The 27727-nt window shown below is 39.2% G+C and overlaps 1 protein-coding gene across 1 annotated transcript in view; it reads right to left on the reverse strand.

Moving 5' to 3' along the window:
• VEGFC (vascular endothelial growth factor C) overlaps positions 1-26905 on the reverse strand; it is an 86436-nt gene extending 59531 nt beyond the window's left edge. The window contains exon 1 of the mRNA XM_052661472.1: positions 26759-26905. Coding sequence (XP_052517432.1) covers positions 26759-26905 — 147 coding nt within the window. The remainder of the gene's footprint in view (positions 1-26758) is intronic.
• Between the last annotated feature and the right edge of the window lie 822 nt (positions 26906-27727).

Consider the following 27727-nt stretch of genomic DNA (forward strand, 5'->3'; position numbering starts at 1 on the left):
ATATTCATAGTCATGTAACTATGAAAAATCCATAAAAGTGAAAGCTTAATTTCCCTGGACATTGTCTGTATTTCATAAATCTGAAATTAGGTATTCTATGTCTTGGCACTATCACATGGCCATTCCTAGAAGAGACCCTGGGTCTTGCATGCCTTAGTCTTGACTGGCATTTTCTGGGTGCTGTCCCAACCTTTGTAAGCTCATCCCACAGTTGTCCAAACCCAGTGATAGGAAAGCAAAGATAACTCCTGTTCAAATTCATTGTTACCGAATTGTATTTTAAATTCGCTAGAAGAATTTCCTATTGAAATGATTAAGAGGCTTTCTGAAATGCTAAGGAACTCCCTCTTAAAGGCCAGTTTTCAATGTTGTGAAAATTATCCACCTTTCTGAAAGAGAAAGCCAGTTCACAGTTTATAGCTGAACCGAAAAAATGTATAAATACAGAAAAGCTAAAATAATGTCTCATCAAAGTAAAAACTCAAACTATAATGTTTTTTGAATTTTAGAACTGTCAGGATAAATATTTCTCAATTTATATTTAGATATTAAATTTAATAGGCTTCTCTTTGGGAAGATTTATTACATCTGGTACTTTGGGAGTTGAGCCAATTCACTTAGTAGAGCAAGGGAATAAAAGATATTTGCGGAAAAATCTAACCATTAGGATATTTTATTTTAAAATGAGTGTAGCATTTGAAACAGTTCATACATGTAGGTATGTTTTATTTTCATGTTATAATCTTATATATGACATATATAGATGGGACTTGAGTATATATTTTTAACTCCATTCCTCTAAGATTCTCACTGAATGTAAATATAGAGAGGAGTTTTAATTATATAGAAAAGGGACAGAAGCTGAAAGAATTTAAAGCTCTTGTAGCCATGTTCTTGTTTAACAGGGCCTAAAATGTTCTATTTAACAGGAACTCATATACCCTCTAACAAAAGCCACCTCAACTTCCATTATGGGTTAATTTTCATTCATTTATAGGCTGGAGATTAGAGAAAATGATCAGCTGTGAAATTACAAAACAGCTTCAAATAATTCACTTTGAAAATTAGACTAAATGACTTTTTTATAAAGCTATACAACACAGGAGATTATTTCAAAATATCACACTGTCTCCACAAAAAGGGCCCAAAGTAAGATAATTGTCGAACTGCTTAATTCAAAACCACTAAAGAGGCATTCTGTGGGAAAAAAAAAGTCAGTGAAATAAAAATAATCCTTGCAAAGTCTTTCAAAATTTAGAGGAAAATGGTGAGATTATAAAAATAAGGAAAAAAAATATAAATATTATAAACAATTCTAGGAGAATTGGGAATTCCATAGAAAAAGAGGAGCTGCAGAAGAGGCATCATTTGAGGAACTAATATTAAAGTTAATAATAATATCATAAACAAAACATTTAAGTAGAAATGAGGTAATGCAGTCATTAAAATTCTTAAGGAACAGTTCAGGATATGGATAATAGTGAATATTATACTTTAAAAGTGGGCTATGAATTAATATTTTAAGCATGAGTTTATTTTCTCTGAATATAGCTTGAGAATATGTAGGCGCTAATGGTAATGTTACAGGTAGTTCTTTTAATATATTTCTGCTTTTAAAAAATTACCTACAAAGACCTTATATATTTTCTATATTTAGGAAAACAATTTAAAGTGAAGGCTATTTTTAATTGAATTGTATGCTGACATTTCAACTAAGTTACTAAGCACTGGGCTTTTCTCCAGTAGCTACTTCCAAAGAATAAAAAATTTCTTCAGACAAAACCATCTTTTAATGCCTGATAGGATTAATCTGACTAAAACTAGCTAAACTGTCTTCTGATGATTTTAGGCTACACTGTCTATACATTTTTAATAAACATTTATAAGCCAAAAAAAAAGTTTTATTACCCAGAAACATGCCATTCATTAATAATCTGCTGATTCTAAAACAAAGAATTATATTTTATTTATTATTTATTTTTATTGGAGGCTAATTACTCTACAATATTGTAGTGGTTTTTGCCATACATTGACATGAATCAGCCACAGGTGTACATGTGTCCCCATTCTGAACCCCCCCACCTCCCTCCCCACCCCATCCCTCAGGGTCATCCCAGTGCACCAGCCCCGAGCACCCTGTCCCATGCATCGAACCTGGACTGGCAATCCGTTTCACACATGATAATAATATATGTTTCAATGCCATTTTCCCAAATCATCGCACCCTCTCCCTAAAGAGTTATATTTTAAAGCACTGAACAAATGCCACATTGAGGCAGCTGCAAGCAGCATCCATCTTGGTTGAGATGTAATCTAAGCTTAATATTACTCACAGGACCAGTACCAGTACCATTGGTTTGCATATGACAAAAATCTCTCAAGGTCAGTATAAACAAGGTTGGAATCGTATAAGTCCAGCCCAATGAGCAAGGTCAAGGATCCTAGGAATTTAGGATGATTTGTTCCCTAAAGTGAAAGTATCCTGCCATTGATCTAACAAAAGCAAATGACAATTAAAAACAATAAAGAAAGAAGTGTTATGACTACTGACCTATGGAATTGTCCTATAATTGCTTGAAAATTAATACAATTGATAAGCAAACATATTTACTTCTTCTTGTTATACCTTTTCCCTCAAATATCAGTGGACATTCTAATATAAGTATCTTTAATCTACTGTCAGTGAATATGATATCATATAAACTCTTTAGTAACATATGCATATGTTAGTTTTCTGGGAAACAAATATACAGTTTTTATAGGTGTTAACTAAAAAATGAAAAAGCAACCCCCAAAACTCTCATAGATTTATGAAGATGTCAGGATTTGTAATGTTGAATATTGCATCAAGGACAATAATGAAAATTGCTGTGTGTGTGTGTGCAGTCTCTGCCTTGGTCAATCAGCTCCCCCGTGAATATTATATACAGCATATGTATCAGTAGAAAAATAAACATACTTAGCACCAAGTTACTTATATATTACAGGACACAAAAGGAAGAACTTGCAGGCTCCTCTAAGATAGATGAAAAGATCGAAGCAGAAGGACATGGAGTATAAAATGAGATAACTGTGGGTACTAAAATTCAGTCTGAATTGGAAGAAATCATTGTCTGGGAAGAAAATCTGGTCAGAGGAAGATAAAGTTGAGAAAGTGATAGGGAGTAGACTCAGCTGTCTCTGACCTGTTTATTAGTTTTATTTGGCATAAATTTAGTCACCACAACTAAGCAATCTCCCACATTTCCCGTGCATTTGGGCCAACCAAGCTCAGAGAGGAAGTGATAATCTATTTCACACTGTGTCTACAATTAAAGATGCTCAAAGCTGTGCAGTTGGCATCTGCACACTACAGTTGATGTCAGAGGCAGACTCTGAGTCTTAAAGTCAGCAGATCATAGGAACAATCCTAAAATCTCTTGTAAGTTGGTTACTTATGTTTCTGACAGATTGGTAGAACAGATTCTTTCTGAAAAAGTAGATCCATCCATCTTTCTGTCTGTCTGTCTTCACATACATACACACATATACATATACATATATGTGTGTATGTATGTGTCTCCTTAAATAGTGAAGATCTAGTAAGAAAGTGAGTGTTTTTAGGAAGCAAAAATTGAAATTAAAGAGGGAAATCAGAGACTACATAAGCACACAAGTCATTCTCACCTTGGACAACAAATTAAGTCCATTTTCTTTCCAATTTAGTCTCACAAAAATCTTACGAAAAATTACAGATGATAAAATTGAACTTTCAGTGGGTAAACATCTCAAACACAGTAAGTAGACTTTAAACCATGAACCTATCAAAAACCTTGTTCCCTTAGTCATTAAGCCATACTAACCTCACGATAATTATTAAGATGGCTTACTGAGTGAATTCCACTTCTAACCATAATGGAACAGCTTGTGACAAAATGACACTCCTGTTGAAAACTAGAAAATGTGAGATAAAATTAAAAACGACATACACCTACTTGAAGATAAAAATGTGAAGGCACTTGGGCTTCAGTGGCCAAGATCTTCAGGGGGGAAAAATAGCTGAGAGGTGAATTGACATTTTAAGGGCTACTTTCTCCCTCAGGTAACATGCGGTCCATGAATGGGAAAAGTTTGAGAATCCAGGCAAAGAACAAAGACGTTATTAAAAAAAAAAGTGAGACTTATGGCATTCTGTCTGTCTGGCACACTATCTACTCTGACTAGAGAGACAGCACAGTGACATTTGAGGCTGCAGTCAGGACATGAGGGGCTCAGATCCTGGAGAGAAGGTGAGATAAGAGACCTAAGTCTGAAACTTAAGGTTTTGCTCTTGAGGCACTGGCTTAATTTTCAAACTGCCTGGGGAAAGAAGCAAAGCAGCCATGTAAAAATCTGAAAAGAACATTTTCATCAGTATCACTGTGCTGAGGAAACCAAAATCAAAGCTTACAACTTGGCCAGGAAGAGGGTGTGCATAAACCCACGGGCTCTCACATGGTTCTTCTGCATGACAGCTCCCTAGGATGTGGGGAAATGGGAGCAGAATGACCCCTGCAAAGACTAGAGATGAGCCTCCAGCCACGCCATACTCTGACTGGAGTCGTCTGTTCCTAACCTACCTGATGATCAGTGAAGCCCAGTGAAAGTTGCTCAGTTGAGTCCGACTCTTGGTGACCCCACGGACTCTACAGTCAGTGGGATTCTCCAGGCCAGAACACTGGAGTGGGTAACCGTCCCCTTCTCCAGGGGGTCTTCCCAACCCGGGGATGGAACCCAGGTCTCCCGCTTCGCAGGTGGACTCTTTGCCAGCTGAGCCACAAGGGAAGCCAACCCGATGATCAGAGGATACAGTAAACCCTCTGTGGGAAAAACAACACGGTTTTATGACAGTTAAAGCTTTTCATGTGCAATGTGAGATTCTCAGGAAAAATTTCAACCACACTACAAACAAGACTAAGAGGAAAGAAACCTAGGGAAAAAGAAAAGACAGTACAAATCAAAACACAGATAAGCCAGATATTGAAACAGGTACTGTAAAACATGGTGACCAGTATGCTTAAGAAAACGGATGACAAGATGAAGAATGCTATCAAAGAAACTGAATTTACTGAAAAAAACTCTGAAATTTGAAAACTGTAAGATGTAATAACTGAAAGCAGATCTCAACAGATTGGATTGATAGTATTAGGGGAAAAGCGAGGGTTAGTGAACTGGTATGTAGATCAGTAGAAAACATCCTGAGAAAACCAGAGAAAAAGCACAACAGACACAGACCACACAGAACAGGGCACAGAGGGGACAGCGGAGAGGACCAATGAACATTCAGTTGGAGGGTAGAGACTGGAGGGCAGAAGCGATATCTGAAGAAATAATGGCATTTCTGTCCCAGGAAAGGCTGTGGTCTCAGCTTTCCTCTCACCCCTGCTTTCTGCCTCTTCACCAGAACCTCCCCAGGACCCCTTCCTATGGGTAGGACAGACTTTGTTTTCCTGTGCCTCTCATGTGACTCCTCTTGTGGCCCCACACCTGATGGACCATTGTGTAAACGAACATGGAATGTGGAGTTCTGATCACTGTTCGCTGGCTTTGGCAATGGGGAGGTCAGTGCTATGTTGAAAAGAACAATGTGTTAATCATATGTAATTAAATATGTATTGAGCTAGCAGATAGTACATTAATAAATGGATATTCGGATGAACTTTATTCCATCTGTGGACCTGATTCACGCAACCTCAGTTGAAAACCCTGAAGGTAAGAGTGGGGATCACAATGATGGATTTAATAATTTGGATAGGCCCTGGATAGAGAACAATACTTTACCAGTAGCTAATACGAGGCAGTGTTTCATGTGAGTTTACAAAGCTAGATGGTATACACTCTTTCTCCCAGTTTATAGGTGAGAAACTGACTCAGAAGTGTTGGGATCATACACCACCTAGTGCAGTGCTAGTTCAAATCCTATACTGACCCCGAAGTCCATGCTGGTTCAACCACCCTATGCTCTCTCTAAAGATAAAATAAAATAGGATAATCAAAGCAGGCATACGATCTGGAAAGAAAATATGCGCCCTACACTCCCTGGAAATACTGTTTCATGATAACCCTAAATATTGAAAGTTCCAATATTTGCAGGTGAATCTTATTCTTCTTCTCCCATTAAACTGGAAATGGCTAGAAATGTTAAAATGAACACCACCAAATTAACTTCTCTTACGGCTACCGAAGCTACCTAATGATTTCAGTCAGTAGTATTGCTTAAAATTAATACACTATGTTTAAAAAAAAAAACTTTATATTAGTAAAAATCTTTTCTAAACACACTTAGCAAGTACATTTGGCTGCCCATAGAGTCTCTTTTCAGACTTAACAAGTCATTTCCAATGCACAATGGTAAATCCTAACATGACCAACACTATTATTGTGGAAACAGTTTAAAATATTAGTCACTAGATTTTCTAAATATATTTAGCAGGTTTTTGGCTACAAATGAAATCTCTTTTCAAATCTGACATGTTATTTCCAACGACCTGAACAGGCTATTTCCCTGAGGAAGCAGAATGGAACAAAGTCTCAATGAAGGCTTTCCAAGAAGAGAATAAAATAGCATCTAATATATAGTCAACGTGGACGTTATCTGTTTCTATTATCCTGCTCTCTGGCCCACGGCCCCTGAAAAATAATTGAGCTCCTCTTTTAGCAACAGATGTCCCTGAGTTGGTTTAAAGCGATCAGGATACAGATAAAAGCTATGAGTGTTTCCTGGCAGCTGGCACACATGAAGGTCTGGCTTTTTCAAATGATGAGCATCTTCTCCACACCTCTCCTCCACCCTCTGAGTGGCTGAGGGTGATGGACCTCTGAGGCACCCATGAGAATACCCCTTCCTTCATCCCCTCTGCCCTAGTGCAACACACTCTCATCTTTCATCCAAATGAAAGTGCAAATACCAACTTGCAAAACTTACTTCTCTCAAGGAAATTTATTAAAAAAACGCAACAAGAATCAGTGCTTGGAATGAAACAATTAAATTCTAATATGGACTACTTTGAAACATCATCATGTATGATGATCACCCCTAAGGCAATTAAGAAGAACAATTCAAAACATTAAGGATAAATAATCCAGTTGCAGGGGGAAAAGTTTAAAATAATATAAACTTGTCCAATTTCATTATCAGATGTATCTTAATATCAGTGTATCAGATGATGATTTATGGAAATTAAACAAGGTAAATACTCAAACTTCAAACATTCTTATAATAGTTGTTTTCTTCTCTGTTTGAAATATCTTTTCATGTCAAATTCCCATTACATTTGATACATGGTCTGCTTATGCAAAAAAAAAATGTGTTTAACACTTAAAGACTTACAAATTTGAGTAACAAAATCAGTGGGGTGAACTATTAAAGGTAAAGAGAAAAAAACAGAGAAATGTGCCCAAGGTTTCCATTAGCATCAGATATGCACTAAATACGTGCTTATGAGCTTATGTTTCCTGTTCTCCTTCTCAGTAAATGTGTAAGACACATGAAGAAGGGCAGACAGAAGCTAGAGTACACACGAAGATTCTTGTATCTTGGTCGTGACACCGTGGACACTCCACCGGGGAGAAGTGACCCCGTTGTTCCTTTGTGAGGACAACACAGATGAATCTGTTCCTGGTGTTTTATTGATAATGTGAAGACACTTTAAACCTGCTAATTTTCTCGTTTTCCCCTTCTGTTACTACATCTACTTTTGATACAAGAAAATTAGCAAGTTTAAATTCTCATTTTCTATAAATGTTTCATGTGAGAACTCTTTCTCCAAATTAAACTTTAAATCTTTTGCACAGTCAAAAGGTCTTATATGATAACACTCATATAACTTAAAATTCAATCCTTCAATAACAGTAATCATTCGTACAAGGAAGCTACCGAGTTTGCAAGCATGAGAAAAAAAGTGAGCTATTATGGGAAAAAGAAATCAAAATTAGAAATCATGTTGATACAATGTTACAAACCAAACAATGCTACTCAAAATCCATTTTCCTTTTCTTCCATAAAATGGGATTTCAATTTTGTTTGAAGTTGCCTATGTTTTACTTCTCGGTTTCTCTTGTAGCTAGGGATGCCCAAAAGGCAGTTTTGTTCAATAAGAGTAAGTGCAAATCTTCTAGAGATTTCAAGAAAGCTTCGCTATTAAGGCACCAGACTTCTATCTTCTAGTTCTTCCTCAAGATCTGACATAATGTGGTAGAGGAATCAGTCTTGTTGCAACTTTGGGGGAGAAAATGTGGGAGAGCCTGGGACACTTACAACCTAACAGAGTTCGACGTAGCACCAGCACTTAACTTCTCACTGGCATGAAAAAGAAACTCAAACTGGCTTAAGCTCTACTGAGGTTAGAATTCTTGTTTCATACCGTTAAATCCCATTTTAAATGATATTCTCTACATAGTTGGTGAGATCACCAAGGCTGAAATGAAATTCTTTTATGGTGAGGCCATAGCTATAAAAAACAAAAACATTTCTCTAGCATCAAAGGACAAAAGTATAGGAGAAGCCTCGGGGAAAGGGGACAAAAGAGAGAAGAATAAATGCAAATTTTTGAAAAGTGCAAAAGCAATTGCACACAGCAGAGGTGGTAAACAATGGTGGTGGGAAGAGAAGAGGCAACATGCAATAAATTTTGATTGTAAATGAGTCATTAAGATGAAGTTATGTATAATTTTATCAACACAATAAACTTGACTTACTATATTTATAAATGCTAACTTTCAGGAGTCCAGAAAATTCACTTATGAAGACATAATTTATTTGGACTACTGAATAAATGTCAAGTGCCTTTTAAAATAAAATTGATAACACATATTATATACAGGTGATTTAAGACATGCCATTACTTGCAATTCTTGGATAATTTAGTATATAAGTTTGAACAGAATGAAACTGCATATTAAGTAACAATTCTGATATTTTGAATTATCAAACAGCAATAATTGTGAAAAATTAGCTCAATGCATGTTAGATTTTATTTTTAAATTTTATATTCAGGTATAGTTGATTTACAATGTTGTGTTAGTTTTAGATGTACAATAAAGTGGTTCAGTTATACACACACATATATATCCATTGTTTTTCAGATTCTTTTCCCATATAGGTTATTACAGAATATTGAGTAGAGTTCCCTCTGCTAAACAGTTGGTCCTTGTTGTTTATCTGTTTTATGTCTAGGAGTGTGTATATGCTAATCCCAAATTCCTAATTTATCCTTCCCCTCCACCACCTTTCTCATTTGGTAACCGTAAGTTTGTTTTCAAAGTCTGTGAGTCTGTTTCTGTTTTGTAAATCAGTTCATTTATAGCATCTTTTTAGATTCCACATATAAGTTATATCATGCTATTTGTCTTTCTCTGGCTTACCTCATTTCATAATCTCTAGGCACATCCATGTTGCTGCAAATGGCATTACGTCATTCCTCTTATTGCTGAGTAATATTTCATTGTATATGTGTGTGTGTTAGGTTTTTAAATATGATATAAAATTATACATAGGTACTAATAACTTCAGAAGCTGAACTCAAAGAATTTTTATTTCAGAAGAGTGCTTATGACTTAACTATATTTGGTTATAACCAGTAGTCTACATGTGAGGAGTTTATGGAACACTTACTTTCATTGCAAAAAAATTATCTTTGCTTATATAAAATGGCTACAGCATGTAAAACACAATATGAAACAGAAAATTTAAATATCAGTCCAAAAATGAAAAAAATATGACCAATTCTAGAAATCAAAATGATCTCACATAAATGCTGTATATAAAAATATATATATTTCATGGGCCAGATTATGTCTTGAAGGAATACATTAGAACACACTGCTTTACTTAACATTGCTTCTTGAACATGACGCGTCTTGATTTGTATTCTCTAGATTGCTCAGTGAGAACATCCTACAAATCAACTGGTCCAGCCTCAGTACCAAACCATGATTGATCAGGTTTCAGTAACCGATATGGTCAAAGATAATCTCAGATATGCAGAAGATATCACACTTATGGCAGAAAGCAAAGAAGAACTAAAGAGCCTCATGATGAAAGTGAAAGAGAAGAGTGAAAAGCTGGCTTAAAACTCAACATTCAGAAAACTAAGATCATGGCATCCGGTCCCATCACTTCATAGCAAATAGATGGATGAGGAAACAGTGACAGACTTTATTTTTTTGGGCTCCAAAATCACTGCAGATGGTGATTGCAGCCATGAAATTAAAAGATGCTTGCTCTTTGGAAGAAAAGTTATGACCACCCTAGACTGTATATTAAAAAGCAGTGACATTACTTTGCCAACAAAGGTCCATCTAGTAAAAGCTATATTTTTCCAGTGGTCATGTATGGATGTGAGAGTTGAACCATAAAGAAAGCTGAGCACCAAAGAATTGATGCTTTTGAACTGTGTTGGAGAAGACTCTTAAGAGTCCCTTGGACTGCAAGGAGATCCAACCAGTCCATCCTAAAGATCAGTCCTGGGTGTTCACTGGAAGGACTGATGCTGAATCTGAAACTCCAATACTTTGGCCACCTGATGCGAAGAGCTGACTCATTGGAGAAGACCCTGATGATGGGAAAGATTGAAAGCAGGAGAAGGGGATGACAGAGGATGAGATGGTTGGAAGGCATCGCAGACTCAATGGACATGAGTTTGAGTAAACTTCTGGAGTTGGCAATGGACAGGGAGGCCTGGAGTGTTGCAGTCCATGGGGTCTCAAAGAGTTGGACACGACTGAGCGACTGAACTGACTGACTGACGGATGGTCAAAGAGCCTTGGGCAGAGGGAGTGTACTGTAGGAGTGCTGTTCTGCAACAGAGTGTCCAACAATCCACCATATGGAAAATAACGTGGCAGAAGGGAATGTAAGACACTTATCCTGGGGTTGAGCATGATACATCCACAGCTCTGAGGGAAGCAAGTAACCCTCAGGGAGAAGACTCATCAAGTATAAAATCGTTAATCATTCCAGATTACTACAGCTCCAAAATCTTGAAGCTGAGAAAAAAAAGATATATCTAACTGAAAGAAAACTGTGTTTATAAATAAACTATTAAGATAAGCAACTTAAAATAAGGTTGCTGCTGCTGCTGCTAAGTCACTTCAGTCGTGTCTGATTCTGTGCGACCCCATAGACGGCAGCCTACCAGGCTCCCCCATTCCTGGGATTCTCCAGGCAAGAACACTGGAGTGGGTTGCCATTTCCTTCTCCAGTGCATGAAAGTGAAAAGTCAAAGTGAAGTCGCTCAGTCGTGTCTGACTCTTAGCGACCCCATGGACTGTAGCCCACCAGGCTCCTCCATCCATGGGATTCTCCAGGCAAGAGTACTGGAGTGGGGTGCCATTGCCTTTTCCTAAAATAAGGTTATATATCCCTTAGTTGTTATTTGATGGTGAATTTTCCCCCCAAAGTTTAACATGAAACTCTTCATTAGTATTAAAGGGGCTGCATCAATTAAAATTTGTGTTGGACAGAGTATTTAAGAACCAGTACTCTGTTAGCCAATCACCTCTACACATTCTACTGAGATTTATAATTGTAGTTAAAATAGCTCATGTGGCATCAGTAGGCATTTGTTGATAGATGAGAAGATTATCATACATACCATGTGTTGTATTTCCAGCTGTTTTAAATTTGAATTAGCACTCTTTCCTAATTTCCCATCTTGATTCTATGATGACAAATTCAGGCTTGTAAAAGCCTAGAATTAAATACATCTTTTAAATAGTCTAGGTGTTTGTTCATTAATCTGAAGACAGGAAAATATATTCTTGGTTGCATATTTTTTTTTCTGTCAGTTCTGAGACTTCTCATCTCTAACTTCCTCTCTCTCTAGATCCTTTGAGAATCCTCTCTCTCCCTGTGTTCCCTCCAGTTACCACTATCCAAACACTTAGTGTTGGTTCGTGGTCATTCTCAACGTATTACACTTTTAACAGCAAGAAGGGACAAAGATAAAGCCTTCTTAACAGAACATTTTTTTTACTTGGAATGTGGTTAATAAATATGGCTTCTTAAACTATTTACAAAATATAAGCATAACATTTTAAAAGAATCCGTCAGCAAGGCAAAGATTGTTAGATACAAAATACAGATTATTTTGAATCAACAGATTAAGAACACAAGTTGATAGATTAAGAACACAAGTTGTTTAGTTTACAGCAACTAAACAACAAGAAATTTATAAAGTCCCTCCATAGCCACAAGCTCATATTAATAATTATAAAAATTTCAGTCCACTTGAAAGTGTTCTTTTGATAAATATAAAGTAATTTTTTAATTATAAGGGATTTTCTGATTTCCAGGGGAGAAAAGAAAACAGGAAGACAAGCAGTACCTTATTACAAAAGCGAAAGTTTTCCCTTAAATCTGCACTAGCTTCTGTCTTCTGGATTTCATTGGCCAATTGGCTAGGGTGTGTGAGCTGCAAAGAGAGCTGGGGAAAAAAACTTTTTTAAACTGGATACAGGAGACCTCAAATGCAGTTGGGTCACAACTACATTTAAAATTTCCAATTAAGCATTTGAATGACATGAAGAAAATGAATAAGAAGCAGCAGGGCCTAGGCATAAGTGATCAAGTCTGAGAGGAGAAAAGAGCTGTACTTCTGCCCCCTGCCATGTTTCATAGATACTGTGGAGACCACGTACAGACCAGTCTTCCAAGAGCTGCAGCAAGAGGGAAAGGAAAGAAGCAAGACCGAGAAGATCACACCTGCCTGATCCTGAGCCCCTGGACCAAACCCTGGCTAAAGTGCTGGTAGTAAGTAAAACTCGATGCTATGATCCAGTGATTAGTTCTGTCATTTTTATCATATTTTGTTTGACTTTGTCTTTTTTTTATATATCAAAGTGAACAACCTGGATTTGTTAAGTTATAAAAGTTTCATAAAGTATTACTACTTGAAATTATCAGATTATGTACTTTAATTAGTCTCTTTAACTATGGACAACACAGTATTGTTCATTTCATTAAAAAATATGCCATACTTTGCTACTTATTAGTTGGCATTACTGGACGGGAGATGTTTTAAATTCACTGAATTTTAAAAGGTACTGTATGGGCACTATAATAGATAACTAGTTGTCACTTTTCACAGAAGTCTAAGTTCTTGTCTATATTTGTCAAAAAACAAGTCACTATTATATACACATAAAACTTGTAACGATATGAAATAGTTTATACTTTGGAATTTTACAGAATTGTTTCCCTTAGACTTTATTTGATACCTTAAACACTAGTACACAGAAAGCAATAACTGCTTGATGAACAAATTAATGAATCTTCTTAGAAAGTGACAGATACAGATATAAAAGCTACTCTTGGTATACACAAAGTATATATATTTTGAGTCAAAATGTGCCCAGAAATCTAGTTCTTTAGCTCATCTTGCTTTACGTTATAATCATAGTCTAAATAAGTCTTTAGATCTAAGAACTTGATGTCTTTTCTATTTGTAATTCAAAATGAAATAGATTTTCACTTTACCTACAATTATAATCAGCAAAATATTGAACTTTAAACAGAATAAAGCATAAACAGGCAAAAAATGGCGACTGGGGAACAGAAGACATTGTGTCTTCACATGTTGATGGTCTAGTTGTGGCTAACTCAGTTTTCTCACAATATATGTGTTTGCTGGTGAGCTTTGATGACTAAACCAAGCTAGAAGTTATAAAGCATTTCTATTGCAATTTTCTCACAATCATAATTGGAAGCAATAAAGACAATGCCAAAAGTAAAGAAAAAACATATTTAGGAAAAAAAAAAAATAAGACCCTCTTCTGTTAGTCTATTATTCAAGAGACAAAAATGCTACTGGAGGGAAAACTGTTCCTCAAGATGGCCTAATAAAAGAAAAAATGTATTCTTTCTCCAACAATAAGAACCTGCAATCCCCAATTATTTAGTCCTATGACATCTATTATAATGAAATGTTAAGTAGGAATTACCTAATTAAATAATTTTTATTAAATCATCTGGCCTCAAGAGCAAGTTATTTTGTTGAACATCTAAAGATTTACAAGGGCTATTATAAACTATGTCCATTTTTTAATTATCAGTCTCACTGCAGTCAGGTTTTGATAACTAAACATAACCTAGATGTATTTTAACCATGCTTCAACTCTCTGCTGCAAAATTTTTCTCTGATCCAAAACACCCTCTTCTCTACACACACAGTAACTCACCTTATCGATTCCCGGAGAGTGCCTCATTTTCACATGTTCTTTCTCCTCATAAACTCTAGATTGATCCCCCACAACTTTCTGATTTCAAATTGTAGCAATGAAATGAGTTAGCTTGACAAAATTATTATACATTTTACATGTTGGCAAAGACTGACTTCCTTCCCTCCCGCCAGAAACATAAAAAAACTGATGAGTATGGAAAAAATTTTGGTTCTTCACACTAAATGCCATAGCTATACACACATACACACACACACCACACACTGTGAGTTTTTATATTTATGGATGCAATATGTTTATCAACCCATAAGCCAGCAATATTATATTAAAATTGAAATCGCCATAATATAAAAACATAATTTATGCATCAAAATAGTGGGAAGATGTATTGAGGTAAAATGACAACAGAGACTGTAAAATCTGATTTTGAAAAAAAAAAAATTTAAGTCTACTCTAAGAAAATCTGATGTCACTGTTCTTTGTAGCATGAAATTTATATACTGTACCACAAGGTGGATATATCACAGAGGATGGAATGGTTGGATGGCATCACCAATTCAATGGACATGAACTTGGGCAAACTCTGGGAGATGGTGAGGGACAGGGAAGCCTGGCAAGCTGCAGTCCATGGGATCGCAGAGTCGGACACAACTTGGTGACTGAACGACACTATCACCACCGCCACAAAGTGGTATAAACAATGAATTACTCCTGACAGTGGGCATTTATTTTTGTAATGAGCAATAGTTGTTTATAGTGTGTTCAAAAATATTTACGTGCAAAATACCATATGAGTAAAAGTATGGAAGAAACGGAAAGAAAAGAATGTGTAATTTACATTGAACGGTATGTAACGCCAAGTCTGAAACTTTAGTGTTACCATATCTATCAGCACCCAAGGGCATGTCATCAAACTGGATGCTTTGTAGTGAATACTGATTTCTAGATCAGGAGTCTTTTTGACCTTCAAGATCATGATCCTGGAGTTACTGTACATTTTTTTCTACTGTACATAGGACACAACAGATCACATCCTTGGGAAAGCAAAGCACCTAGATGGTTTTAAAAAATGGATTTAATGAATAAAGTGATAATAGTTTAGTCTTAGCAAAATAGAAACTGTTCTGAAAAAAGACTGAACCTAAATATGATTATGTTGCAATGTTCCAGTGAACTATGGTAAACATCATACAGCTTCAGAGATTTATATACCATTCAGTTCAGTTGCTCAGTCGTGTCCGACTGTTTGCGACCCCATGAATCGCAGCACACCATTAGGTCCCAATGAAACTCATAGTAGCACACACTGAAATCCATATTTATGATGTCTTGGTGATAATTTATTAAAAACTGAAAAGTTTTAAACATAAGTATATTTAATGGGAACTCTTGATGTGTAGACTAATGGCACCTGACAGGCTGGCAGTTTTCAGAGCTGCCTATTAAAACTCAATTATATCCCATTCACTAAGCACATGCCACACGCAATGCACATGGCGGAGCATACGCTTCATCTGAGTGTCGTAGATTTAATGTGTGATTTAATATCACATTAACACATCCCTTGGCCTCCCTGATAGTGCAGTTGGTAAAGAATCTGCCTGCAATGCAGGAGACCCATGTTCGATTCTTGGGTTGGGAAGATCCGCTGCAGAAGGGACAGGCCACCCACTCCAGTATTCTTGGGTTTCCCTTGTGGCTCAGACGGTAAAGAATCTGCCTGCAATGCGGGAGGCCTGGGTTCAGTCCCTGGGTTGGGAAGATCCCCTGGAGAAAGTATTCTGACCTGGTGATTTCCATGGACTGTATAGTCCATGGGGTCACAAAGAGTCAGACATGACTGAGTGCCTTTCACTTCACTAGCACATCTCTTAGTTTATGAGTTACCACTCCAATGTTGAAGAGAAAATTAAATTTATGCCAGTCTGAGTTTCAGTCCTGGGAGGAGGAAACCCACATCCAGTCCGAAGAGGAGTAGAGCAAATCAGGTACATGTGGTCTCCTTGTGTATCTCCTTTCTGAAAGTGAACATCAACATTAAGGGAAACTATAATTTTAAAAACCTGACATATGAAGGCAAAATTAAAATCTTGGGTGTTCTCTGCTAGAGGAAGCTTGAGGCTCCCTAGTGTGACTATCCCCACTGATTACAGAAGAGCCTGCACTGTCAAGAAGCATGACACAAAAAGGTAACCCTGATTCCAAATGTCTTCATCCTGAATTCAGTTAAGTTACATGCCATGGTATGCCATGTGACAGTAATGTAACTACACATAGCCATGCCCTGGTATCCGGGGGCGTGGCTCCAGCACCCCTACAAACACCAAAATCCACAGGTGCTCAAATCCTTATTCTATAAACGGCATAGAACAGTCAGCCCTCCTGTATCCAACCACCTGGTGGGACTGACTCCTCCAATGGTGATTCAGATGCCGGGGGTCAGATGCAGGGGGCTAACTGTATGCTATGCTCATGTCGCTGTGACTTAAGAGCCTGTTTTCCTAAAGCAACACTGAATAGGCCTCCAACAAGTAGGCCTCACTGCTACCAAAGTTTAGGGGGAAAAAATCATTTGCACTAATTTATGACATCATTATTTGCTTAATCTGTGTATCTAAAGCAGCTTCCAATTACCCAAATTTAAGTGTAGTGGTTATGACTCATGAATAATCTTGACCTTGATAAAATTCTAATTTGGAATGGATGAACATCAAAATTAAAAGACTTAGGATTTAAAGAGAACAAACAGTGAATCACTATCAGCCCAAAACTAAAATTTTGGCTCTGAGACACAAGAATTAGTTTGTTTGTTAGGCAAGTCATAAATGTCATGACCCATAAGCAAACATGTATCTAAATAAGTGCTCCATTTTTCCAAACATAAACTGGGAAGAAGACTTTTAAAAGGATAAAGTAACTAAATACACACAACAGACACAAACAAAAAAGAAGGAATTAAAAATATTCCATGTGGGCAATGCTATTGTAGTAAAGTAAACCACAGTGGTTTGAAACAGCTTCACATTTGGTATTTGATATTAACTATTTCCAAGGAACTTTGAGTAAGAGGAAATAATCTCTTTTACAGATTATGGGAATTTAATCATAGAATTCATGGCACCTGGGTGGTCACTCCAATTAAAAGAAAATAAAAAAATCAAGATCCTTTTCTTTACTATTTTGGTCTAATGTAATTTGCCGATCTCACCCATTTTTGTTTGGACTTGCAGAGGGGACGGTTCGATACTGGGAGGAAGAAAAGACTCCATTTAAACATAAACAAGGAAGAGAAAAAATGCATTATTTTCTTGAGGAGAGGTTACAGGGCTATACCAACACTTTTTTAAAAATAAGGTAATTATTTTTGTCATCTCCGAAAAAGGTATTAAACCTCTGAGCACCAGCTGGCTGAAGAGGTGATAAATGGCCTACTTGTCCTTCTCCTAGTCAGTCCCAGGAGGGAGTAAGCATCGCCTGTCTTCAAGTGGCACCAACTCATATTGGAGAATCTTTCTAAAACACCACATTGGCATCTGCTTTTTTTTTTTTTTTAAGAAATTTTTCACCCATTTCAAGTATTTAAGCAGATTGGAAGCAAAAATATTATTAATTTCATGAACACTGCCTCTCCTTATAAAAGAATATCTAAAAAGTAATGTTATTTTAATCTTGTTTCTGACCCCCTAAAATAAGCATAGCACTTTTACTAGAAAAATAAATTAGAATGAGAATGGAAAACTGCTGTGAAGAAAATTACATTAAAATTTAAAATTGCATCCTATAACTGAAAAAATAGATCAGCACTTAAATATAAAGCTTCATTTTCTATAATTACAGTTTTTCAAGTCCTGAGATAGAAATATGAAAATCACTTTAAAAATAGATCTCAGTATCTGCATGTAGATTTGTATGGATAATGTACCTCGATATGTGTAGATGTGTTTAGATAATGTATTCTCTAATTCTTTATTCATGTACATATTGGCTGAGTTATCTATTTAGTGTTAAGTCCTTCCTTCCCGATTTAGTCAGCAAAACTTCCTCTGCTTAGAAATATGGTATCTGATCAAAAGTTCCTAAAATATTCCAACTAACACAAGCTGGAATCAAGATAGCCGGGAGAAATATCAATAACCTCAGATATGCAGATGACACCACCCTTATGGCAGAAAGTGAAGAGGAGCTAAAAAGCCTCTTGATGAAAGTAAAAGAGGAGAGTGGAGAAGTTGGCTTAAAGCTCAACATTCAGAAAACAAAGATCATGGCATCCGGTCCCATCACTCCATGAGAAATAGATGGAGAAACAGTGGAAACAGTGTCAGACTTTATTTTTGGGGGCTCCAAAATCACTGCAGATGGTGATTGCAGCCATGAAATTAAAAGATGCTTACTTCTTGGAAGAAAAGTTATGACCAACCTAGATAGCATATTCAAAAGCAGAGACATTATTTTGCCGACTAAGGTCCGTCTAGTTAAGGCTATGGTTTTTCCAGTAGTCATATATGGATGTGAGAGTTGGACTGTGAAGAAAGCTGAGTGCCGAAGAATTGATGCTTTTGAACTATGGTGTTGGAGAAGACTCTTGAGAGTCCCTTGGACTGCAAGGAGATCAACCCTGGGATTTCTTTGGAAGGAATGATGCTAAAGCTGAAACTCCAGTACTTTGGCCACCTCATGCGAAGAGTTGACTCACTGGAAAAGACTTTGATGCTGGAAGGGATTGGGGGCAGGAGAAGAAGGGGACGACTGAAAATGAGATGGCTGGATGGCATCACTGACTCAATGAACGTGAGTCTGAGTGAACTCTGGGAGTTGGTGATGGACAGGGAGGCCTGGTGTGCTGAGATTCATGGGGTTGCAATGAGTCTGACAGGACTGAGCAACTGAACTGAACTGAACTGAACATCTCTACTGGAATCCTAAGGAAGTGGATACTTTGAAAATGTTATTAAGTAAAAACATGTTACTATCTCTTGAAGAGCTGGGAGCTGTATCCACCACTTACTCTGAATTTCCTCTTTCCCTCTGCTTGCCACTTCCAGTGGCACTCCCATCACCATCAAGTGTTCAGTGCCAAGAAATTCATAGTGTATTCTCAGTGCCTGGCAAACAGAACCATCAGACAAAATCTACTCTCTTAAGCCAATCAGGGAACTGAGATAACCCAGCCTTACCCTAGGAGCAGGAAGGTATTTACTCCGAGATTCATCTCAGTGACAGCAGACTGGATGCTTTGTGGTTGTTATTTCAGAAAAGCACCCTCAAAGAGGCAAGGCAATCATACTTGCTGAACAAATTTACACAAATTTAACTCTTTTTAATACTTTTTTATGTGTACCATTTTTAAAGTCTTTATTTAATTTGTTGCAATGTTGCTCCTGTGGGGTGTTAGCTTGTTTTAGCTGTGACCTATGGAGGTTCTTAACTCCTTGACCAGGGATCAAACCTGCATCCCGTACATTGGAAGGGGAAGTCTTAACCCCTGGACTACCAGGAAAGTCCCTTAACTCTTGCACGTAAGCTTCTACCATTGTCTTTTCCTTAATTTGGTGAAAGTGTATTTTCATCTTTTAGCTATTCTATGACGATTTTACTATCATGTAGAATGCATATTTCTCTCTTGTGCAAATTAATAACATAAAGATGAGATATTTGCACATCAAAGTAGCAATAATAGTCTGTTTCTTTAATAAACATCAAAGTATTTGAGCTTTGAAAATATTCAGGATGAGTTCATGTGATATTATATGGCATTATAATGCCCTGTGTACCAAAGTCCTTTTTACCCAGTGACTTAAGTGTGGCGTTTAGGGAACAACCATCATGCCTTGGTGGTCTACGGCTAGATGTCTCCTCCAGGGACAGACACATACTTGGCACACAGGACAGGTGGAAGCGTATTGTAAGTGGGTCTACAAAACAGTCTTCCTACACTGAATGATCAAATCCCTTGGATTTCCCCCAACTGTCTCAAAATCAAACATCCATATAACATCCTGTTCCCACACTACAGAAATCAGGACAATTGCTGGTAAGCTTATAAAAAGAAAACATGTAATAAATTAGGTGGGAAAGAGCTGAAGAATCACGCTGAAGAATATCACTGTTTCTTCATATGTGGAGGTATTTTGAGGACCAAGTTTTAAGGTGAAATAAATTACAAAATAAATGGCTAATTACAATCTTTACAGGAGAAGGCGATGGCACCCCACTCCAGTACTCCTGCCTGGAAAACCCCATGGATGGAGGAGCCTGGTGGGCTGCAGTCCATGGGGTTGTGAAGAGTTGGACATGACTGAGTGACTTCCCTTTCACTTTTCACTTTCATGCATTGGAGAAGGAAATGGCAACCCACTCCAGTGTTCTTGCCTGGAGAGTCCCAGGGACAGGGGAGCCTGGTGGGCTGCCGTCTATGGGGTGGCACAGAGTCGGACATGACTGAAGCGACTTAGCAAAATGGTAAATTACATCTTCCTGATTTACTCTAAAATATTCATCTCCTCCCAATCTGTCCAAACCAGGACAGTACTGAAGTTGACCTTGCTGAGAAGTCTGACTTTTAAACTCTGAAGCATTGCTATTTACACAAGGGTATACATCTGAATACCTCCTCTTTCATTACATCCATTTTATAATAACTGACTTTTGGGTTTGAGTAAATTTTCTGCTGCACTAAAAAATTAAAGTAACAAGTACAAAGTAACTGTGTTATTTACATGATAGTTCATTTCTGCCCCCATTCTGGTCTTACTTTTAATAGGAATACTTGTAAGCAGATTTGAAATGAAGGAACTGTGAGGACACTTTAGGATTATCTTTCTCTCTAATTGCTAGCTTATTTGAGAATAAGTGTATAAATGATGGAAAATCCAATCTTATATAAGTTTTTTATATATTATTTCAACAGATTGTCTAAAAATATTTAACTTGGTAAGACAGAACATGTAAGCCATTGATGGCAGCTTGAAGAACCATTAAGAGGTGAATGTGTACGTCTGTGTGTATCTGTGTGTGTGTGTGTGTGTATCTAAGCATGACCACTGTTTACATTGCTTGTTCTGTTTGGAATTCAAGCCAGAAGAGCCAAGATGACTGTTATTAGTGTACTTTATAAATGCTTCTGAGTAGAACAGGGATGGGCGCTTACATAAGTTAAGTGGTCATCATTATCATCATCAGAAGTCCAGAGCATATAGAGGAGCTCAGACAACATATATGGGTGGTCAACAAGTGAGGAGAGGAGGCACTGCCAGGCACTTTGAGGAAGTCTGAAGTTTCTATAATATTTCACTGTTTCTCATGACGTTCTGGACTCTCCTGCCAAATGGGCTGCTCCCAGTTGCCCAAACACCCACTGACTGCATTGGCATTACTGGCCTCTGTCTTCCGCTCTCACACTTCAATATCCAAAATATCCCTCCCACTCTCCTTTCTGTAACCAGCATTTAACCATTTTTCACAGCTTACTCAACATCACCCCACCTTTCCTGTGACTGCCAATGCATCCCCCAGAAGCCTAGCCACTGACTTCTGGTAAAGCAAGAGACTCTTACAAAATGTCTTATAATTGTCTGCATTTATAGATTAACTCATTTCTGGTATTTTTAATGAGTAAGTTTCTTGTTTCTTAAAAACGATGATATACTTGTTATAGACAGGAATCACTCACTCACTTTGTATCACTCACTGCATAGTAATTTCCTGTTTAGAACTGAAGCTGCCACTAGTGAGGATTAACTAAAACATCCCTGAATTGAAGTAGATTTAAATATGAGAATTTGGAGTAAAAAGTATATAAACCTGGTTCTAATGGGTAAAGTAAGAGGTAGGGGTGTCCATAGGGCCTTCTTCTTGAGTACTTCAATTTTCCTTCCAGGCTGTTATGAGGCAACAGGTGACTGAGGAAGAAAGCCCTTTGGAAGAGAATAGTTCTCCATTCCAATCTCTTACCACAAGCCCTGTGGATTGCATAAATGCAGATTCCAAAATTTTTCAAGAAACCCAGTACATATGCATTTTAATTCTCCCTCCACACCCAGCAGGGTCTGTGGCAGCATCTCATAAATAAATATATTACTGTTTCTTCAACGATGCTTAGATATATTCAAACTTAGAGGGTAAGTAAAGACTATACGTAGCTTTATGTCAGATCAGGTCAAGGTTATAGAACCAAATAAATGTATGAAAATGAGCTCTGGGGTTTCAGGAAGGCAGAAAAAGAATCATCAGGGATCCCTTCTAACACTTGACAGCTACTGGAGTGCTATCAGTACCAGGAAAGGGTGAGACCCCACCAGCAAAAGGTATTTTAAGGCAACTATTTGATTCTGTGATGGATGCCCAATAAAGCAAATTAAATGAATGCAATTTTTCTCTAACAGTTAAACTACAAATTAAGTAAATCAATTGTGGATAGGCGCCTCCTGAATAATTTGCATGAGTAAATTTCAGAAGAAAGGATGACACTGACAAATCTGAAATATTTACAGTAAAATTTAGCATAATATAAATCAATCATTATCTCTTATTGTTTAAAGTCCTCTGCTACACTAATATTTCCAATGTGAAAAATCAATGATACCTTAATTCACAACTACTACCAATCTGAAGTGACAAATTGGTGTTTTGCAACACAAAGTAGACCTCTGAAGTATTTAGAGAGTGCAGCAGGAATAATGTAACAGGTAAAAGGGGCTACAATGTAATGTTTAGAAGTTGAAGGAGATATCATTCCTCTGCAACTGAAGTCTGTTCTTTTAAACCCAATTATTCCTGAAAGGTCATATAGGTAAGATCACTGTATTTCACTGACGTTATATTAGTGGAACTTAGAAACAGGAATTATTTCTAAGTTGTACACTTAGTGCAACTTAGAAATAGTAATTGTCAGAAATTGTTTTTAGGCCTCTAGCTCTGCAGCCATTCTTGTAACAGTACTATGGATTAGGCCAGTTATGATCCACCTTTAATCAGAGAGCATCCTGGGATGAACCCTGGAAGAAAGTCCCAGTTTCTTTCAGATTGTTCCATTGTGGGGAATGTAACAGGCGATCCTGGCTGCAGAGCAATACTTCCTCTGTCTCCTTGCATACTGGTCCACTTACAAGAGGAAGAGAATAATAGGCCTTTAGCAACCCTGAAGGCTCTAACCCATTACCATGCTTTTCTAAACTATATGCTGCAAAATTTTTTTTTTTTTTTTAAAGGAAAAAGCTCTATTCTTGTTCCTGGTTAAATCATTTAAGTCTTAGATTTATCATCTTTAATAAAAAATATAACACCCATCTCATGAAGATGTAGTGGAAAACAAAATGAAATTAATGTATAGGTAATCACAACATTGCAGATATAACCTAAACACGTGTATTTAAACACCTACTCTCAGTGTAGGTATGCATGGTATCCAGGGGGTGATCTGAACTTGTGAAGACCCCTATGGTCACTAAAAAGACAGCAGTGCTGAGACAGCAAGTCCTCATTCTCTCACACCTGCATTTATTGAAATCAAAAATATATATAAGGATCTAGGTATTTAAACTCTGTCTAACCCAATAAAATACTTTTATTTTTTGAAATGAAAGTGGAATTTCATGATATGAAGTAATTCTTCCTTTTGTTAATCATAAATCAACTTTTAAAAACAAACTCAACTTCAACCACAGTGAACTCTTATCTTATCTCAAGTTGGCAAATAATTGTAGTTAGTAATCTAGTGCTTTTTTTAGGTTTTGCAGTTTTTTCTTTTTAGCTTGCTCGTAATTTTAAATATTTCCTTTTTTAACCCCGACATGTCTAGTTAATTTAAATTACATAATTAGGTAAAACTACCTGCCTTACTTTTCTGACATTGACTTGCTTGTACTCACATCCTTGGGAAAAACAATTTAGAAGTTTTTAGTAAATCATACAACCATAAATGGACTTACCTTGTGGCTCAGCTGGTAAAGAAACCGCCTGCAGTGTGGGAGACCTGGGTTCGATCCCTGGGTTGGGAAGATCCCCTGGAGAAGGGAAAGGCTACCCACTCCAGTATTCTGGCCTGGAGAATTCCATGTATAGTCCATGGAGTCACAAAGAGTCGGACATGACTGAGCAACTATCACTTCACTCACAACCATAAATAATTAGAAAAGGAACCTAGGTCTAGGAACAAGGAGATCTCATTTCCATTTGTGATTTTACCTCCCAATTTTTTGTGAAGATCCCCTGGAGAAGGGAAAGGCTACCCACTCCAATATTCTGGCCTGGAGAATTGCATGGACTATATAGGTCATGGTGCGCAAAGAGTTGGACATGACTGAGTAACTTTCACTTTGGGGCTTTGGGAGTGGGGTGAAGGATGGATAGTTAACCATGATTCACACCTTGTGAGTTTTCTTCTATTTTAATATTAAAAAAATAATTCTGAAGTATAAATTAACAAAAATCTGCATTTCTTGGGGATTATGTATATGTAGAGTCTTCTATTAACCTTCTGAAATCTCTTCTTAAGGTTTATGCAGAGCGCAGAAAATTAACATTAGCTCCTGATTGTTATCAGGGCTTACATCCAAATAAGGCACTTGTTTTGTCCACTAGGGAGAGACGTGGAGTCTTTGGACCATGTCTCTTGGCGTTTTCACGGCAAGGACACAGCAACTCCGCTGAAGGCAATAATGACACGCCCTCTCAAGCTTCTATTCAACTGCTGGGGAACACTTCAGTGAGGGAATAATACTCTGCTTTACGGATGGTCAACCATGAAAAGCCAACAAAATTCATAAAAGTTTTCACAGCAAAGGGAAAACTTAATTAAATCACCAATGAAGACACTTTTGAAAATTAAGAATAAATTAACTCCAACCAAAAGAGAAGTATATAAACACATGCACATACACACATATGGTCCGCTCCACTCAGGATCCATCCAACAGAGGGAGTGACTCTTACACAGGCTCTTGGCTTATCAGGATAGGCTTCTAACTGGACCTGCTATTTCAGTTTCTCAACTGTAAACCAAAGTAAGTTATCCTAGGCAGTAGAGAGGAATTCTCTTCCTAAGTCATACTTTTAAGAAATAGTTTAACTCTGAGGAAACAGAAAGTGAATCAATATCATGAAATCCAAGGCATTTAAGCTGCAGGAAGCATTAGTGGGTCTAAGACTACACTCGTTTGTGGCATTTGAGGACAGGAAGACATTCTTATGGCAGTAATTTTACCGATGTAAGTATCTGTATTGAAAATTATTTTACAAGTCACATAAAACACTCTTTTCTGCACTTTAGTGTATACATTTTTACTCCATAGTTTTTTTCCCTTGACCCCACTGAATGACAAATTCCAACATTTAATTTTTCCCCCAAATTTAAGTACAAAGATATATTTTTTAATCAGTCTTCTCAATCTTAAAAGTGTGTTTCAAAGTAAAACTGGGGAGGCAATTTAATTTGTACACATTCAATATATGCTAATCAGTAAACTCATGATTAGCAGTTACACACGCCCGGCACTACTCCTGCCATCAGATGAAATAAATTGCTGCAATCTAGTTCCAGCTACGGAGAAGGCACGGAGAAGGCACTGGCACCCCACTCCAATACTCTTGCCCGGAAAATCCATGGACGGAAGAGCCTGGTAGGCTGCAGTCCATGGGGTCGCACAGCGTCAGACACGACTGAAGCCACTTAGCAGCAGCAGCAGCGGTTCCAGCCAGGGGGTACAGCAAGTGTGTGAAGTGAGACTTCCCATCTTATGTGGAATATGAAACTTTTTCATGAATTCAAGGACTTTATTAAGCGTATTCTCCATGCTTATGTCAGATCTGAGCTTTTAAGGTAAACGTACATTTTTCTTTTTTAGGAGAGCAGACACAAATAATATATGACATTTGGGAATCAGAATGTCCCCAAAGCATCTCGGCAACATTTTTCAGGCCAAGAGTTAAACATCTCGTCGAAAAACAAACAAGAAAATCCACCTTACTTTTCACAGTTCTTGACCACATTTCACAAATGCAGCGTTTACTAAGTCGAAAAGCCATGCCTGATGGTGATTCGAGATCCTGTAGCATCTCAAGTTTGACCAACTTCTCCAGGTGAATCTGAAGTCTGATGCCCTCAAGCCCAATTACTAACCCCACAGAAGAGGAACACTCCATAAAAAGCAGCCTCGGATGACTGGTCATCCAAGCCCTGGGAGCTGCTGAGGTCCCAACTCACTTGCTAGGGAAGAAAAGAACCCTCCCGGCAGGTTAACCGGGGTTCCAGCACAGCTCGGCTCCCCGGCGGGGACCGCTCTCCAGCCGGTAGGTTATAGGAGCGCGGTCACCAGCTACCTTCCGAGCCTTGCACTCGGCGTAAATTGCCTTCCTATTTAGTAACAACTTTCTGTGGAAAAAAAGGAGAAAACTTTCTCTCAGAAACTCTACACTCAGCCCAGCAACTTTGGATCCAACGCACACAAGGTGAAACACAAGCCCATTCTTTGCACAGGTTCTGGGTCCTTTGAGATCCGACGCACCCCCCCTCCCCGGGGTCCCCACGGTCCCCGAGGCCCCCAGGGTCCCCGCAGCGCGCACCCACCTTGGCCTCGCCCGCGTCCGGCTCCGTGTCCGAGAAGCCCAGTCCCGACTCGAAGGCGGTGGCGGCGGCGGGCGCCCGGCGCGGACCGGGGAGCAGCGCAGCGGCCAGCAGGGAACACGCCAGAGAGCAGAAGCCCAGCAAGTGCATGGTGGCCGGGCCACGGGCGCGGGGGCCGGGCGCCCCGGCGAGGCTGCCTCGCGGCTCGGCCCTGTCCCCGAGGGCCGCCCGGGACCCCGCGGAGCCGGGGCGGCGGCAGCGGGTCCGGGCTCGGTGCTCGCGACGCTGCGAGCCGCTCTGCCGCCGGCGCCCGCGAGCCGAGGGGTCAGGGCAGCGTCTCACAGGAAACCGGACATCCGAGCGCCCGCGACCGCGGCCCGCTAGGTGAGGCGAGGGCGCGGGAGGACGGCGCCCCGCTCGGCGGCTCGGGGAGCGAGGGGTAGCCGAGCCCAGACGCCCCGCGAGGCTCGCGCCCTGCGGCGGCCCCGGGGCCCGCGAGCCCCCGCCTCCCCCTCCCCGCGGCGGGGCGAGCCGGGTGGCCGGGCGGCGAGAGCGGCGGCGGCGCCGGGCGGCGAGCGCGGGGCTGCGCGGCGGCGGCGGCGGCGGCGGCGGGCGCAGGGGCAGGGCATGGCTGACGCGCCCTCTGCCTGCGCTTATGTGAGAGAAAGCGGCCGAGGGAGGGCGCGTGCCGAGCCCGGCCGCCCTCCCCGCGCGCCGGCCTTGGCGGCGTCTCCCGGCGCCCGCGGCGCCCCTCCCCCGCCCCCCGCGGCGCGAGCCCCCCGCGGGGGTGGGGGGGGGCCGGCCGGCGCGCGGGCTCCGAGGCGCCGGGCTCCGGGGGCGCGGGCGCCCCGGCTCCGGCCAGAGTCCCCCGCAGACTGGCCCCCCGCGTCCCCGCTCGAGAGGCAGGGGAGCTCCAGAAAGTGCGAGAAAGTGCGAGAAAGTCGGCCCGGGGCGGAGAACCCGCCGGGCCCC

The sequence above is a fragment of the Budorcas taxicolor genome, chromosome 24, assembly GCF_023091745.1.
Source record: "Budorcas taxicolor isolate Tak-1 chromosome 24, Takin1.1, whole genome shotgun sequence".
NCBI classification, from domain to species: Eukaryota; Metazoa; Chordata; class Mammalia; order Artiodactyla; family Bovidae; genus Budorcas; species Budorcas taxicolor.